The 14594-nt window shown below is 39.9% G+C and overlaps 2 protein-coding genes across 4 annotated transcripts in view; one reads left to right on the top strand and one right to left on the bottom strand.

Moving 5' to 3' along the window:
* The window catches only part of ext1c (exostoses (multiple) 1c), a 127224-nt gene extending 121362 nt beyond the window's left edge, over positions 1-5862 (top strand). For all 3 annotated transcript variants that reach the window (XM_074686650.1, XM_074686649.1, XM_074686652.1), the window contains exons 11-12: positions 4920-5091; positions 5179-5862. In XM_074686650.1, the coding sequence (XP_074542751.1) occupies positions 4920-5091; positions 5179-5364 (358 nt within the window). In that variant the 3' untranslated portion in view covers positions 5365-5862. The remainder of the gene's footprint in view (positions 1-4919; positions 5092-5178) is intronic.
* Positions 5863-8717: 2855 nt separating this feature from the next.
* LOC141803083 (mediator of RNA polymerase II transcription subunit 30) lies at positions 8718-14217 on the bottom strand. Its single transcript, XM_074686961.1, has 5 exons — positions 14025-14217; positions 13404-13630; positions 11534-11692; positions 11223-11312; positions 8718-9503 (listed from the first exon to the last, which is right to left on the bottom strand). Exons 2-5 carry the CDS (start codon positions 13626-13628, stop codon positions 9408-9410), a joined length of 570 nt encoding a protein of 189 aa, XP_074543062.1. The 5' UTR covers positions 13629-13630; positions 14025-14217; the 3' UTR covers positions 8718-9407.
* Positions 14218-14594: the final 377 nt, after the last annotated feature.

The following is a 14594-nucleotide window of genomic DNA, read 5'->3' as shown; positions in this document are numbered from 1 at the left end:
TTCTACAAGACAAAATGGTGTACTGATTTGGTAACCCTAAAATTTGACTGTGGAAAGATGTTTTCTACTGAAAATCATTGTTGTAAAAAATGAATAGAGAAATACACTTTTAAAAGTATTTTACAGTAAGTTCTTGTAAATACATCATTTTCACTGTCTTATAATAGGATAACATTTTTAATTTTTTTGTCATTTTCTGCTAATTTTTGCAATTTTAATAGTAATTTTAGTTGATATTTTATAGTGGAGCATATTTATAACATCTCTAAAAATGAAAGTTCCTGTTAGTTTAACAACTAATAGACTCAAACTGTAAATATAAATGGGAATAACCAGATAAATTTTGCCCAAATTAAACCATAATTTAAGGGTTTTAAGACATTTTTACCACGACTGTATTTTTTTTATATAAATTTGTACATACTTATTTGTTTTTAGAGTAAATCTTAATCATTTTTACATTTTTCTGTCACAGTAAAAATCAGAGATTATTTTTTTTAGTGTCTTGATTATTCTGTTATCTTAGGCAGTAGAAGACAACTTGGCTTAGGGTGAGCGAAGTTAATGATCCTTTACCGTAGCTATAGGGGAGACCAGGTATGGTTGTAACACTTTTTGCTTCTGTACCCACATTTGTGAACTACAAATGGCACCAATTCAGACCTCTGTAAGAAAACATCAAATTTTGCCTGAGAAACTACAAATTACTCTGATGTAAGTCAAACGGTTTTATCTAGAATAGTATAAGAACTAAACAAAATATAGTCTTGGTAAAAAAAAAAATACTTTGATTGGTGAAATTCATGATGTTACAATTCTCCCCATGTTACAACCATACCCGGTCTCCCCTATGACAGTGTTTTGTTGTACCTTTTACTGTTTTTTATAGGGTAGTAATATACTGAAAAGACCTTTCTCAGTAAATTACTGCTTTACACTAAAATACTGTTAAGATTATCAGTTACACCCTGTCCAGCAGTTTTTTAAACTGTGGATTTCAAAGAGTATAGGTAGAATGGAGTATGTTTTCATATTCTGGGAACGTTTCTTTATTTTTAGACTTATGTATTCAGATCCGTCATGGATCATGCAGCAGGGGTGAAAACAGATTTCCTTCCAGAGTTCAACAGCTTCAGACAGGGGACAACTTGATGAATGCAGCATCTGCCGCCAGCACATTTCTGTGAATCCCAAAAAGGGACAATCTCACAGATAGAAAACAGCTCTGAAGATAATTATTTTTATGTATGAGTGAGAAAGAGGGTGAGTTACTCAGGGATTTCTGGGAGCAGTGTGATTAATTTGAAAAGGCCTGAAGTGTAAAGGTGCGACTGTGGAGGGACGCGAGTTCCTCAACAATCTGAATGTAATTACTCAACAGACGGGTGTTTTAAATGCTGCAGAAGGCTCGCGACATAGTTAGACGAGGTGTCAGCAGTTTCTTTGAAAACACATTTCTCTATGCTAATTTGAATCTAAGCAGGCCTCGGGTTATGCCCACAGATATATTTGGGGTCCATTTGCATTACCTGAAACGCCTGTTTCAGCAATTAAACGGTGAAATGACAATGGGTTGTCATTTAAAACCTGTCCTCAAAGCTCGATTAAGTCATTTGCACGCAAATTATCCAATTACTGACTGTGTATTGGGTTATTAAATTATGTGACAGTGCACTGGGTGACTTTTTCAGCTGCTGTGCTAAAAGAAAAGAAAACATTTCGTCTGGGGAAATCAAATGAGCGTGTCACTTCAGACAACGTATGAAAAGTTGAATGTGGTCCATTTAAGTTTCAAGTATTAAAATAACGTTCTTCTAACAGTGACAGGTGCTTAGTCTGTCAAGATGTCAAGCAAGAATAAGGAGTATACAGTACGCCGTGTTCCTTGGTTCCTTCAGTTTAGCTTATCTTGCACTATAAATATAAAGCCCCAGTGGGAGGTAAAATGCTTAACCTGTCCCAGATACATATCATCAACATACATCACAACAGCACAACCCTTCTCTGTAGATCCTTCCGTACAGGTGACTGCTCCCTCCACCTACGATAAAACCATGTGGATATCTCTTTATTCAGTGTGTAGGTGTGTGGCTTATGTGCTTGTCTAAAGAGATTTGTGCTGTTAGTGGAAGTACAAGAAGCTAAAAGTGATCAAAGACTAATTATAGCGAGGCGCATATAAGGTTCTGCTCGCTGGCAACAGATGTGACGAAATATTCCAGCAGGAGAGAAAATGGAGCACATAGATAAACTGTTTGTTTCTCGCCCAGCGTATCTAACTTTTTTTTTTAAGTTCAATAATCTTTTAAGCTGCTTGGTAACACTCTGATGACTATCAGGAGGAGGAAATCATAGAGTCTTTGAAGACAATAAGTTTAGTCAATAATACCATTATGATTTATGAAGTGTCGTTTTTGTTCCAGAAAGCTGTCCAAGCTTCATGTGGAGAGTCTTTGATGTCGTGGTTTAATCAGCGCTTGTTTTTATTCTGTTTGTTTTCTACTCCTCTTATCAGACACAAAATTAGAGCCAAAGTCAACAAAAATGTCTAATTCCTCTGCAAAGAGGTGTGAAGAGTGGAGAAAATGAGTGCATATGCCCCACTAAATATCAAGCTCATACTTTAAATACTTCTGCACACTCTTGTTGTTTTTCAATCTTTATTTTGATCACATTTTTCATGTATTTTTGACCAAACTGAAGCTGTGTTGGGTTATACAGTACAAGCTTATATCATCGTAATATCCTAATTTAAAGCTTCTGTACATTGACATTTTCACTATTTGTCTAACAGGTTAAAATTAAGCTTGATTCTTCATGATTTCAAAAGCAAACAAGTCTGAAACTTTAAATGTTGATTCATTTTTTTTCTACACAGTAGTTATGTTGTTGACATTAATGGCTAAAAATGCAGCTGAGGGTCAGACAAATAACAGTACCCTACTAAAACAGATATTTTTTTACATTTTCCACAGCACAGCTTCTTTATGGGTGATACATATGGGCCTGTGTTCACTAAACACTGTTGGTTAATGGACACAAGCCCTTAGTAGTTAGCCTTAAGTCTGTTTCAGAATGCGCTGTATGCTACATATTTTCTTTCATTCAAAGGTACTTTGCAGAGGATACACAAACATAGTTTAGAGAACTTATGTCATAGCATTAGCAGCAGCGCTAGACTAAGGACGCGGTCACACTGGTGAACTGTACTTGTGCTTAAGTAGGCTTCAGCCCTAAAGCAAGTTTTGAATGGCCAGTGTGACCGCAGCCTTGCCGTGCTCAAGCACGATTCACTTCTCTGCTTTGGCAGCTTCAGAGAGGTGGGCTTCAGCACAGTTTACTTCATGCGCGAGCACAAGCACACAGATAGCGCGTGAGATCCATGAGGTATGATCGCCAGGAGCGCATCTCTTGACAATCATTTTAAACAAGGGGGGGTGTTAGAGGGCCGTGTCGGACCAAAACGACCTACTATAAGCCAAAATGTCTCTAAAGTTGTAGCAGTGCTCTCTGTGTCTTATTGTGCTGACTCTGAGGTGATCAGGCTTCATTTAAACAGACATAGGCATGCGTGATACATGCTAAAGTCTGATTCATATTGGAGTAGTGTGACCGTAGGCAAATCTCCAGCTGGGGAATAGTGCTTTAGGGGGGCAATCGTGCTTAAGCACAGCACGGTTTGCATGGCCAGTGTGACCGCGTTCTTAGAAAGTGTACCTGTGTCCATTGAACGCTACTATGTAATGGACACAGGCCCTCAGTCGCGACTTGTAAGTCATTGTTTTAATGCTCTGTAGCCTACATTTGAGCTTTCAGTTAATGGAATTTCACAATGATGACTCAAATTTAGCTGGTAGAAACTTTGTCATAGCATCAGCAGCAGTGCCAGACTTCGAAACTGTACCTCGAAAGACAAATGTGGTTAGTTAGTTTTTCTTCCATATGGACTTCTCCTATTGTTATGGAGATAACTGAAATCTTTAGTCCCAGCTCTTCTTGACTTTCATTGATTGAACTGGTGGTCCCAATGCTGAACCATTTTTTAACTGAGAGTGGTAGGAGAATGTCTACAAAGAAAAAAACAAGAGTGGGGCGGATTCAGTGCTTAAAATGCCAGCACAAAAAAAAATTAAAATTGAAAATAAAAGCAATTAATGAAAAAAGGCCCTCAGATGCTCAACGTAAGTAGAATTGTTCCTCTTTGATTTTTTGAAACACATGTACTTTTGTATGGGACAAATTTTGTCAACTGGGGGCAAAACAGATACAAATCAAAAGTTGCCAAGGACAGCTATAACAAAATGCTACTGAAGCAACTTGTTTTCACTTTTCAGGGTAAATATCTCAAATGTGTTACGTAACATGGATGATTTTTTTTGTTCTTGTGAAATAATTCCACATCCACATGTGCCGAGCAAGATTCACACAGATGATGCAAACAGCAACAAAAACCTCAAGTCACTTATAGGAGCTTTAAACACTCTGTAAAATCATCAAATTCATGTCAGATTCTGCATATTGTTTGCATGAGGAAAGATTTCAGCAACCTTAGTCTGTTTTTGTTATGTCATTTAAACTCTGACCTCTGGATTAGAGATTGCTTGCTGAGCCCTTAAATTCAATTCATTTCCGTGTTTGACAGGAACTTCTCTGCATGTAGCTTGGTCTAACTTGGACATAATAGTTCAAATTTGTTTGTGCATCCAAAGAAGCTGCTTTTGTTTCCTCAAAAATAAATAAGACAAAGCAGGGAGGACAAAATGCAGTTGGCAGGATAAATTACACTCTTAAGCTCATTGTAAGTGTTGTGGAGGTGGTTTATCGTCCCACCAGGTTGACTTGCCAACAGGGCTGTGCTGCAAAATTTATACTTCATGAAAATTTTAATTGCCTGTTTAACACTTTGACTCATCCCACAGGTACTACCACTACCTGTTCTCTCACTACCTGCCCCAGTCTCTGCGGACTCTGGTGGATCGCACCTCCAACTGTGAGGACATCCTGATGAACTTCCTGGTTTCTGCTGTCACACACATGCCGCCAATCAAAGTGGCTCAAAGGAAGCAGTACAAAGAGCTGCCAAGTCCAGGGGTAGGTGGATTCATTTGTCTCTGTGTCACCTTGTCTGCTCATGTTGTGGTCAAAACTGAGAGCTAAATACTTTGTTTTACTTTCTAGGGCACGAAGAGCGTCCCCTGGGCCAATCCAGAGCACTTCAACCAGCGGCAGGAGTGTGTCAACACCTTTGCCAACTGGTTTGGCTACATGCCCCTGGTCCACTCACAGTTTCGCCTGGACCCCGTGCTCTTCAAAGATCAAGTGTCAGTCCTCAGAAAGAAGTACAAAGATCTAGAGAGAGCATGAAAATAAAAGCAAAACAGACAAGCAAGGAAGAAGTGAGGTCTTTTCTTGTGGCCTTTTGGATAAAATAGCGCGACCAACCTGAGGTGGAAGGTCAAGAGAGGACATTCAAGGTCGGGGGATTAAAGAAATCATGAGAAGGACAAACTCCAATCAGGAGACAGACCCTGGCGGACTGTTCTGGACTACAGAGATAGAAACATGAAGAGAAACAGGCCCACTGAAGTTTAAAGGAGCCTAAAAAGATTCTTTTCTGGGCCTTAAAAAAAAATCAAAAAGACCTGGGGAGAGGACGATCTCCAATGGACACAGAAACATGTACGGACGCCTCAAAGAAAAGTTAAAAAAAAAGGATGTCATGCCAAAAGCAACCAAGGGACTTGTATCGGTGCCATGCACCCTTACTGTCAACATGCGTGTGAGCATTACTGTGCAGGGACTGTTGCCATGGAGACAGATCATTTCACATCAAAATGCTAACTGTAAAATCAATAAAATGATTTATAAATGCAAACTCATGGATCTGCATTAATAAGAGTGTTTTTTTTCTTTTCTTGGCATATGAAGTGGGATTCTCTGCAGAGATAAAAGAAGCAGGTTTTCTCATGGTGCGTTAAAAGATCCTGAATGTTGTAACTCAGCATGTAGCTGCAAGACTACAGGGGATGAGGCTTGGATACCTTTGATGGGCTATCACTACAGAAAATGGGGGGAAAGAATTTTGTTTGAGAGGATTTTCCAAGTCAGGGGCATGGAAATAACTTTAAAGAGAGGGTACTGTGCTTGTTTTAGGCTTTATATTGTCCCTCCAGTACCCTGCTTTAAATGATGTATAGCTGGAAAAAAAAATCTCACCTTCATTTCCGCTCCTGTCTGCAAAGCTTCTTTTCAGCTGCTGTCGCTTTAAGGCTCCACAAACCCCCTTTCCTCTGATTGGCCAGCCATATGAAGCAAAAGGCAGACCTTGGTGTTTGAGGCCCGCCCCTCCAACCTGTCATAAATCAGTGAGGAGATCCTTATGTGATGACCTCATCAAGTCTTTGGAAGAGCTTGTGACATTTTTTAAGAACAGTACATTTTGAACTGCTTACTGACTGATTCAGAGATTTCTGCAAAAAAATAACACATGTAGCTGTTTGGAAATCCACATGTGAACATGGGATATCTAGCATTGTTACTTTACATCCATGTTTAAAAAATGGGAATGCATGATACCCCCTCTTTAATAAGCGCATACCATCTATCAAGCGTTTAGTTGTGCGTTTTTTGAATGGGATGTACACTCATGGGCTACTTTATTAGGTACACCTTGCTAGTACAGGGTTGGACCCCCTTTTGCCTTCAGAACTGCCTTAATCTTTGGTGGCATAGATTCAACAAGGTACTGGAAACATTCCTCAGAGAGTTTGGTTCATATTGACATGATAGCATCACGCAGTTGCTGCAGATTTGTCGGCTGAACGTCCATGATGAGAATCTCCCGTTCCACCACATCCCAAAGGTGCTCTATTGGATTGAGATCTGAGGACTGTGGAGGCCATTTGAGTACAGAGAACTCATTGTCATGTTGAGGAAACCAGTCTGAGATGATTCCAGCTTTATGACATGGAGCGTTATCCTGCTGGAAGTAGCCATCAGAAGATGGGTACACTATGGTCATAAAGGGATGGACATGGTCAGCAACAATACTCAGGTAGGCTGTGGACTTCAAACTATGCTTAGTTCATACTAAGGGACCCAAAGTGAGCCAAGAAAATATCCCCCACACCATTACACCACCAGCAGCAGCCTGAACTGTTAATTCAAGGCAGGATGGATCCATGCTTTCATGTTGTTGACGCCAAATTCTGATCCTACCATCTAAATGTGGAGCAGAAATCCAGACTCATCAAACCAGGCAACGTTTTTCCAATCTTCTATTGTCCAGTTTTGGTGTTGCTGTGTGAATTGTAGCCTCAGTTTCCTGTTCTTAGCTGACAGGAGGGTCACCCACTGTGGTCTTCTGCTGCTGTAGCCCATCTGCCTCAAGGTTGGACGTGTTGCGTGTTCAGAGATGCTCTTCTGCAGATCTCGGTTGTAACCAGTGGTTACTTGAGTTACTGTTGCCTTCCTATCAGCTCCAACCAGTCTGTCCATTCTCCTCTGACCTCTGGCATCAACAAGGCAATTTGAACTGCCGCTCACTGGATATTTTCTCTTTTTGGGACCATTCTCTGTAAACCCTAGGGATGGTTGTGGGTTAAAATCCCAGTAGATCAGCAGTTTCTGAAATACTTAGACCAGGTCTTCTGACACCAACAACCATGTCACGTTCAAAGTCACTTCAATCGCCTTTCTTCCCCATTCTGATGCGCGGCTTGAACAGCAGCAGATCGTCTTGACCATGTCTACATGCCTAGATGCACTTAGTTGCTGCCATGCAATTGGCTGATTTTTGAAATTTTTTAACGAGCATTTGGACAGGTGTGCCTCATAAAGTGGCCGGTGACTGTATATTGAATTTAACACTATTTGTAACCAGCAGTTATCTTAGCATAAAGCTTAAAAACCATGCCACAAGTCGCAAAATATAAATGCACAGTGAGTTCTGGGTGACGATATTTTTGACGGTGTTCAAAGAGCAAGAGATCACACAGGAGAAAAAAGGAGCTGAGGTTGGGCGTGTGCAGCATCCTTGGAGAAGTTCAGTATGAGTACGCTCCGATGACTGTCTTGCTTCAGTGATTTGGAAATTCATAGAAGACCCTGTTAGTCAAATGTCAGAAAGTAGACAGAACTTTAAATGGCTTCTGCTTGGCCATGAGTCTAAAGTTGCTCAGTTTGTCATAGAAATCTGTGAAAACTGATGTTTCACTTTCACTTTTAGCTCATGCAAACTGGGAGACTCATTTTCCTGTTTAATGGCTTTGCTGGTGATTTGTAGTGTGTAAGCGCCTGCTTATGCTGTTGCAATTCTAGGATTGGACAGAAAAATGCACTTCCCCGCAGATTGAATTAGCAACAAAATTATTCTTAATACGATTACAGCAGCTAAAGTGCTGCCCACTCGTGACGGATCCAGTGTGTTTTTGTGTATCTTGTAATCTCTCGGGGTTTTTTGATGCCTGGTTGTAGTGTAGGAGCACGACACTGATAAGCCATTTTTGCGTGAAGATGGATGAATACTAAGGGTCAGGGGCAGATTATGCATCACTTGTGTTGGAGGATGTGCCTTGATGTGCTTATATATCATCTCAGCTCTGGATGACATAACGTGTTCCTACATCAGCGCCTCAGGATCAGAATCGACACGGCGGTTCACATGCTGCAAAGTCTTCTCCGGCTGGATTTAGAAACAGGACTCTGAAATGTGTGAGTTAAAAAAAGAAAAGTTTATTTGATACAAAAAAGAAATGATACCTTCCTTTAGCGCCACAGTTTACAAAAATAAAATTCACAGGCGAGTCTCGACAGCCTCGGGCTAAACAGGTGTGTGTCTAGCACTCAGGAAGCTAATCTCATTACACACACACACACACAAACACACACATGTGTACAAAGCACCTGAGATACATAGCTGCCAAAGGGGCTGATTAGAATTCTGACTGTATAGTGTTTTTACAGCAGACAGAGCATAATAAGAGAAACTGTTCCTTTTGGAAACACAGCCGTCAGACCAGCCTCTGCGCTCTCTGTCAGCACCTGGGGCCAAAACACCATGAGAGTGGTGTTATAAGATAGTTTGTTATTGTTTTGACTGGAGGCAATTCAGGTTTTAGCTCATCAATAAAAAAACAGGACTCCATAACTTATTAGAAAAAAGACAGAGCGACAAAATGATGATTGGAGACACGTGGAAGGAGAAATAAAACTCGAAACCATTTTTACAAAATAAAATGAAAGGTTGTGAGTCTGGAGTGTTCGGTTTTCAGATCTTTCCCAATCAGAAGTTTCACCCTTAAACACTCTTCTATAGAAAAAAAAAACAGCCCTCAGTGATTTGTATCGAGAGTCTTGAGAATGAAGTGCCAGTTGAAGAAAGTGTCCCAAAGTCGAAGGTCGAGGCGCTATTTCCTGAGCGTCAGCATCGCGTTGACATCCCACAGTAGGTTCCTCATCTGGTCCATCAGAACTTTCATCTCCTGGTTCTTCTGGCGTACTTTCTGCAAGTGAAGCACAACACACACATTAGTGAAAAATATAAACAATTACTTGTGAAGATTTTGAGCATTCAAGAGAGAAACTTTTGATGGATTTTGGCAATTCGTTTGAGGATGAAACAAACAAGAAGATCAGCCGCAGGCAACATTTCACACGTTGTTGCCACCGGCTGCCTGGGGGCCATTTCCAAACCTTGATCTTAAATATTCATCACCCTGGGATGCTTGTGATGGTGTCTGTAATGTTCACAAAAACAAACATCGGGTTTGGACCATTTGCTTAAACAGAGCCTGATGTATGGTCTCTGCAATTCAACTCACAAAAGTGAGGAGTGATGTTGGACAGTGTCAGGACTGCCACCTAGAGGCATCTCAGAGAACTACATCTTGTTCAGTTACATTTATAAGACTTTGAGGGAAGCGGTGTTTCAGTCTGTGTCACTGTTACATTCAGGTAAGAAACTGCAGCAGGGTTGGGACACTTAAGTTCTGAATCTTTGTGAAGAAAATCATGTTTTGGAATCATCAGTGAAGTCAGGGAGACACTACCTGCTTCTGGGTTTACAATCCCTGTCAGGTGCACAAAGAAAGCCAAAGTCTATCCAGTAGGGCTGTGACGAAATGCTACTCTCACGGTTCAATTCTATTACGTTTTTTGGGGTGCCTATTTGATTTAAATTTTGATTCTTTGATATTTACGATTTTTTCATTTTTTTGTTTGTTTTTTTAACACCAGACCATGTAAAAAAGTTAAATGAAGTTAATGTCTACAGACTATATATTTCTCCATAAAATGCAAATCACATGAGTCAGAGAGAAAAATTTCACCCTCTGCTGGAGAAAAGTGGAGTTTTTATTACAATCCGTTTTATAAACAAAGATTGAAAAGAAGAATTTGAAAAAAATTTTTTTGACAAAGATTCCATGATTTTGATATTGTCAAACAAAAAAAACAGGATGGATTTTTCTTTTTGCTCCCACCCCTTCTATCCAGTATCATTTCAGACTACATTTAGACTGTGCATAGGTTACTTCTATAAAGCTCAAGCTCCATGCATTCTGCAGAAACTCACCAAATCTCACAGCTTACGTCTTTTAATGAGTGTTTTTATCATTATGTGTAAATGTAAGAGTTCAAAAACACATCAGAGGACATTAAGTTTTGAAATGGTGCAGGAAAGCCGTTCAGTGGGCTAAAAAGGTTATTTAAGGGTTAAAATAGTCTGAATATGAAAAACAAGCCTGGAAAAAATCCAGATCCTAATCCTGCCATAAAAAATAGTGACGTATCTTCCCCTGTATCGCCCCCTAATGGAGAAAATGTTCCTTGAGAAGAAACAGAGTTTGCTGATGTTTGCGCATGGATCACTGCAGAAAACTGACCACTTATCATCAGGTATCGAGACACAACTGAGGGACAGGTGAGGTGTGATTTCATAAGTCTGTTAAGATTAGACAAGTAGGCTTTGAACCACTCAGTGTCAAAAATCATTTCAAATCAATCAAAAAGTGGCCTGATAAATAAATCTTTGGAAATTTTCGGCACACCACATCAGTTTGGAGACATTACTTCCATCGTTATCCTGATAATAAATTGTTTTTTGATGCACCATGAATGATTTAGAGGTAAATTCTCATTAATAAGTACATTAATATAGCCTAGCTCATTGTCTAGTTCTGCTTTAATCATGTTATTGTGAGCATGAATGCATATCAACAAACCTCTAGAACCTCTTTTCTCTCCTGGTTGACGGCAGGACTGCAGGCTTCGACTTTGACAGAAACCAGCTCCTCCCCGACATATGGCAGCAGCTGAAGACACAAAACATGTAAATGAGTTTGTTTTCAAGCTTTCCATGGCCGTGTGAAAGTGTCTGTGCTGACATTTGACAGTGTACTAAAATTCTGTAAATGTATTCAACCAAGTCTGGAGAAGATTAAAGATTCTTTTTAAGCCAGAGTTCTTGACCCGTCCTCTATGAATACGACAGCAAATAAATATCTAAGTAGAAATCTACGAACTCCTCCCTGACCTCTGCTGGCCCCTCCTGCAGGTCGGCGGTCATTTCCACGCAACGCTCGTACAGGAGCCGCAGCTTTCTGAACAGCAGGGCAAGCTGCCGGAGGTGTTCCTGGAGTTTTCCAAAGCGGTCCTGATACATCGCCTGGCTCTGGGTCACACCGTTAGGAAGCTGCATCAGAGATACCCAACATCCTTCATCAATCATTTACATATTACCATGAAAAAAAAGTGATACAGTATTTATTTTTATACCAAGTGAGCAAAAGTGATCTGAAGAAAACCTCTCTCCTCTCTTTTTGTGTTTCAGTGTTTTAGACATGAGCCCATGATGCTCTTTGCTTTTGAAGTTTTAAGTGCACAGGGAAGAAGAGGCTCAGTTTAATGGACAAGGACGAGCTGAAAGAGGTGAGCGATATGCTGGGAAACACAGAGGGAGACGATTAGAGACACAGATCAGGTGGGGATGGAAGGATGAGTAAGACAGACGCTGACAGGCGTGCCAAGCAGGTGAACCTGAAGGGAGAACAGGAAGAATGTGGACTGACAGACTGCAGAGGAGCCCTGTTAGCTGGAAAAACAGCAGCAGTTCGTACCGGTAACGTTCACAGAGATGAGAGTCAGCGAAGAATGGATCCAAGAATACCAAGTAGCTGGAGCAAGATCCCTCAGACAAATTTTTTTTTAAGTAATTTCTACAAAAGTGTGACTTATGAGAGTTTTTCATATTTTGTCCTTTTCCTCTAGTTCTAGTAGTCTAGTCCACTTTCAAAAAAAGTACTGTGGGACTATGTTTTTTGTATGACAATTTCTGGACAGAAGTCAAAGAGCTGAGTGTAAAATGTTCATAAAAATAGACTTTGGTGATCTGCAAATCATTTAAAATGTTAAGTTTATTGAAAATAGTGCAAACCAGACCTGGAATTACCTCTCAGACAATGTTAGACCAGCCTTGACCCCCCAATTTGAGTCTGAAAATTATTCTGCTACTCTGCCCTCAAACAAATGCAAACTATTTTTTTCTTAATGTTTAATTACCTTTATAAGCCAATTCTTACGATTTAAATTATTTTCTAATCAAACTGACCTTTAGTTAGACCAGAAACAAAACAGAAATGAAGAAGAAAAGAAGCAAGAAAAAAAGAAAAGAATGAAAGCAGATCAGTTTCTGGAGTTTTGAAAGTGAAATGTACCATTGATGCACGTTAGATGATTCAAGCTGCTCCAGTTCACCCGCACTCATCTACAGAGTGATGCCATTGAAGTAATAAACAGACGTAGTCTACATGATGATGTCACACATTTGTTTCTGATGCAGAGTTTAGAAGCCTTTGATTGTCAGTCATCATTCTCAAAATACTGAGCTCAAACCTGGTCAACCTCAAGCTGAAGAGGCAAAGTTAAGGTGAGCTTTGAGCCTTGTTTCTACCCACTAGTGATTTCAATATTTTCTAATTGACTGAGTTATAAACCAGTTAAATCCCCTGAGTTCTATTTTAAAATTTCATAAAGCATCCACCCTTTTTTCTTTTTATTTAGGCATAGATTAAAGCTCAACCTGATCACTGTAAACTAAGTCTGATGAGGAACAGAATTTAATACAGTGCACAGCTCCTGAATCCAAGCATATGTAATTATGGAGTCTAAGCTGATAGATTTGAATTAGAGGTTGATAATGCAATTTTTGCAGGGATGAAAATAGAGATGTCAAAGTGGATGGAAGTTGTGGAAAAACAGATGTCACATTTTGTGTAAATACAGGCCACAGAGCTAGTATTCCAAGTTTTTCTAACCAGTATTCAGGCTTTTTTCCCCCCCCAGAAGCTTCTGCACAGGTTCGACACAGAAGCATAAATCATACTTAACACTCTCTCGTCCAGTACCTGTGTAGCCCGTGTGATCTGGAAGATCTCCATTGTTCGGGTGACAATATCCTGAACCGTCTCCTGTCCGATCCGGCAGAGGAACACAGGAGAGATTTCCCTCAGAGCTCCCTGAGGAGGCATGGGCTGCTGTCCTGGGGCTGGAGCAGCACCGGGCTGCTGGTGTTGTTGCTGCTGGGGGTGAACCCCTGGCATCCCTGGCTTCTGAGGTAATGGGGCTGCCATCACTGAAAAATAGCAAAATGATCATACAGTATTAGGGTAATAGCTTAATAAAGGGCGAACACACAACTTATTGGCGTCGCAATTTCTTCTCATCAAAAATGTAAACACTGATTTTGGTGCGTGTGAGCAGCGCTAACCGAACTACTAGTTAAAGAGTGATACAGCTGGGCAAAATCAGATGTTTCTCTTAGACGTAAAATTATTTGTTTCATAAAATTAACCCATTAAAAATGTGTGTCTTTGCTCTCTTATGACAAAAAGGCACCAAAGAGCAAAGACAGCCCGAAAAGGCTAGCGAAGGAGCTTACCCCATGTTAAAACCCATTCAACTGCAAGCTAGTTAGCCGTTTTCATGCTAACAAAGCTAGCTGCCTGAAAATCAAATAAACGTCTCACCTGAATAAACTCCTTCGACAAAACGCTTTCCAATTATCGATATATTCCTATGCTAACCACAAATTACTATTTACTTGATCATTGTTGGAAATAAGATAATGAGTGTGATCCTGTATCCAGTTCTTTCAAAAAGCACCGCACGGTTTGCTTTCGTTGCGTCACTTCCGGATACAGAAGTGCGCATTTCCTGCCACTAGATGGAGTCAGTGGTTACATTCAAGGGCTCCCTATCAACTACACATTACTAATTTTAGAGCTGTGCCTTCATGGTTTGACCAATATTTTAAACATGATTCACCCTTATAAAATTCATTACAAATGAGATTTTTTTTTTTTGTCTAGTCTACAAATTATACACAACAACATAAAAACCAGAGCACTGTTAAAACTCCAAGCTTCAAAGACGCTTCATTTTCCCATTGCTACGTTTTACTGTTTTTTTTTTATTTTTATTTTTTATTTTTTTGTCCATTTCAATTTAACGTTAATTGTCATGTATTTGTTTTGTTGTTTCCCTGTGTTGTGTGAATTTTTACTTTATTCACCGCAGATCAGTCCCCATAAGAGCTT

Source organism: Halichoeres trimaculatus, unplaced genomic scaffold (assembly GCF_033239565.1).
Source record: "Halichoeres trimaculatus isolate MK-OKI-2021-1 unplaced genomic scaffold, fHalTri1.1 fHalTri1_scaffold_14, whole genome shotgun sequence".
In the NCBI taxonomy this organism is placed as follows: Eukaryota; Metazoa; Chordata; class Actinopteri; order Labriformes; family Labridae; genus Halichoeres; species Halichoeres trimaculatus.
The sequence above is the reverse complement of the archived record's forward strand: the minus strand, read 5'-3'. Positions and strand labels throughout refer to the sequence as shown.

Coding starts and splice junctions, on each gene's coding strand:
- LOC141803083 (XM_074686961.1), bottom strand. CDS start 13,628: ATGGCAGCCCCATTACCTCAGAAGCCAGGGATGCCAGGGGTTCACCCC. Junction 11,693..13,403: donor AGATCACACGGGCTACACAG/GTACTGGACGAG, acceptor TCTCTGATGCAG/CTTCCTAACGGTGTGACCCA. Junction 9,504..11,222: donor AGAGAAAAGAGGTTCTAGAG/GTTTGTTGATAT, acceptor CTTCACTTGCAG/AAAGTACGCCAGAAGAACCA.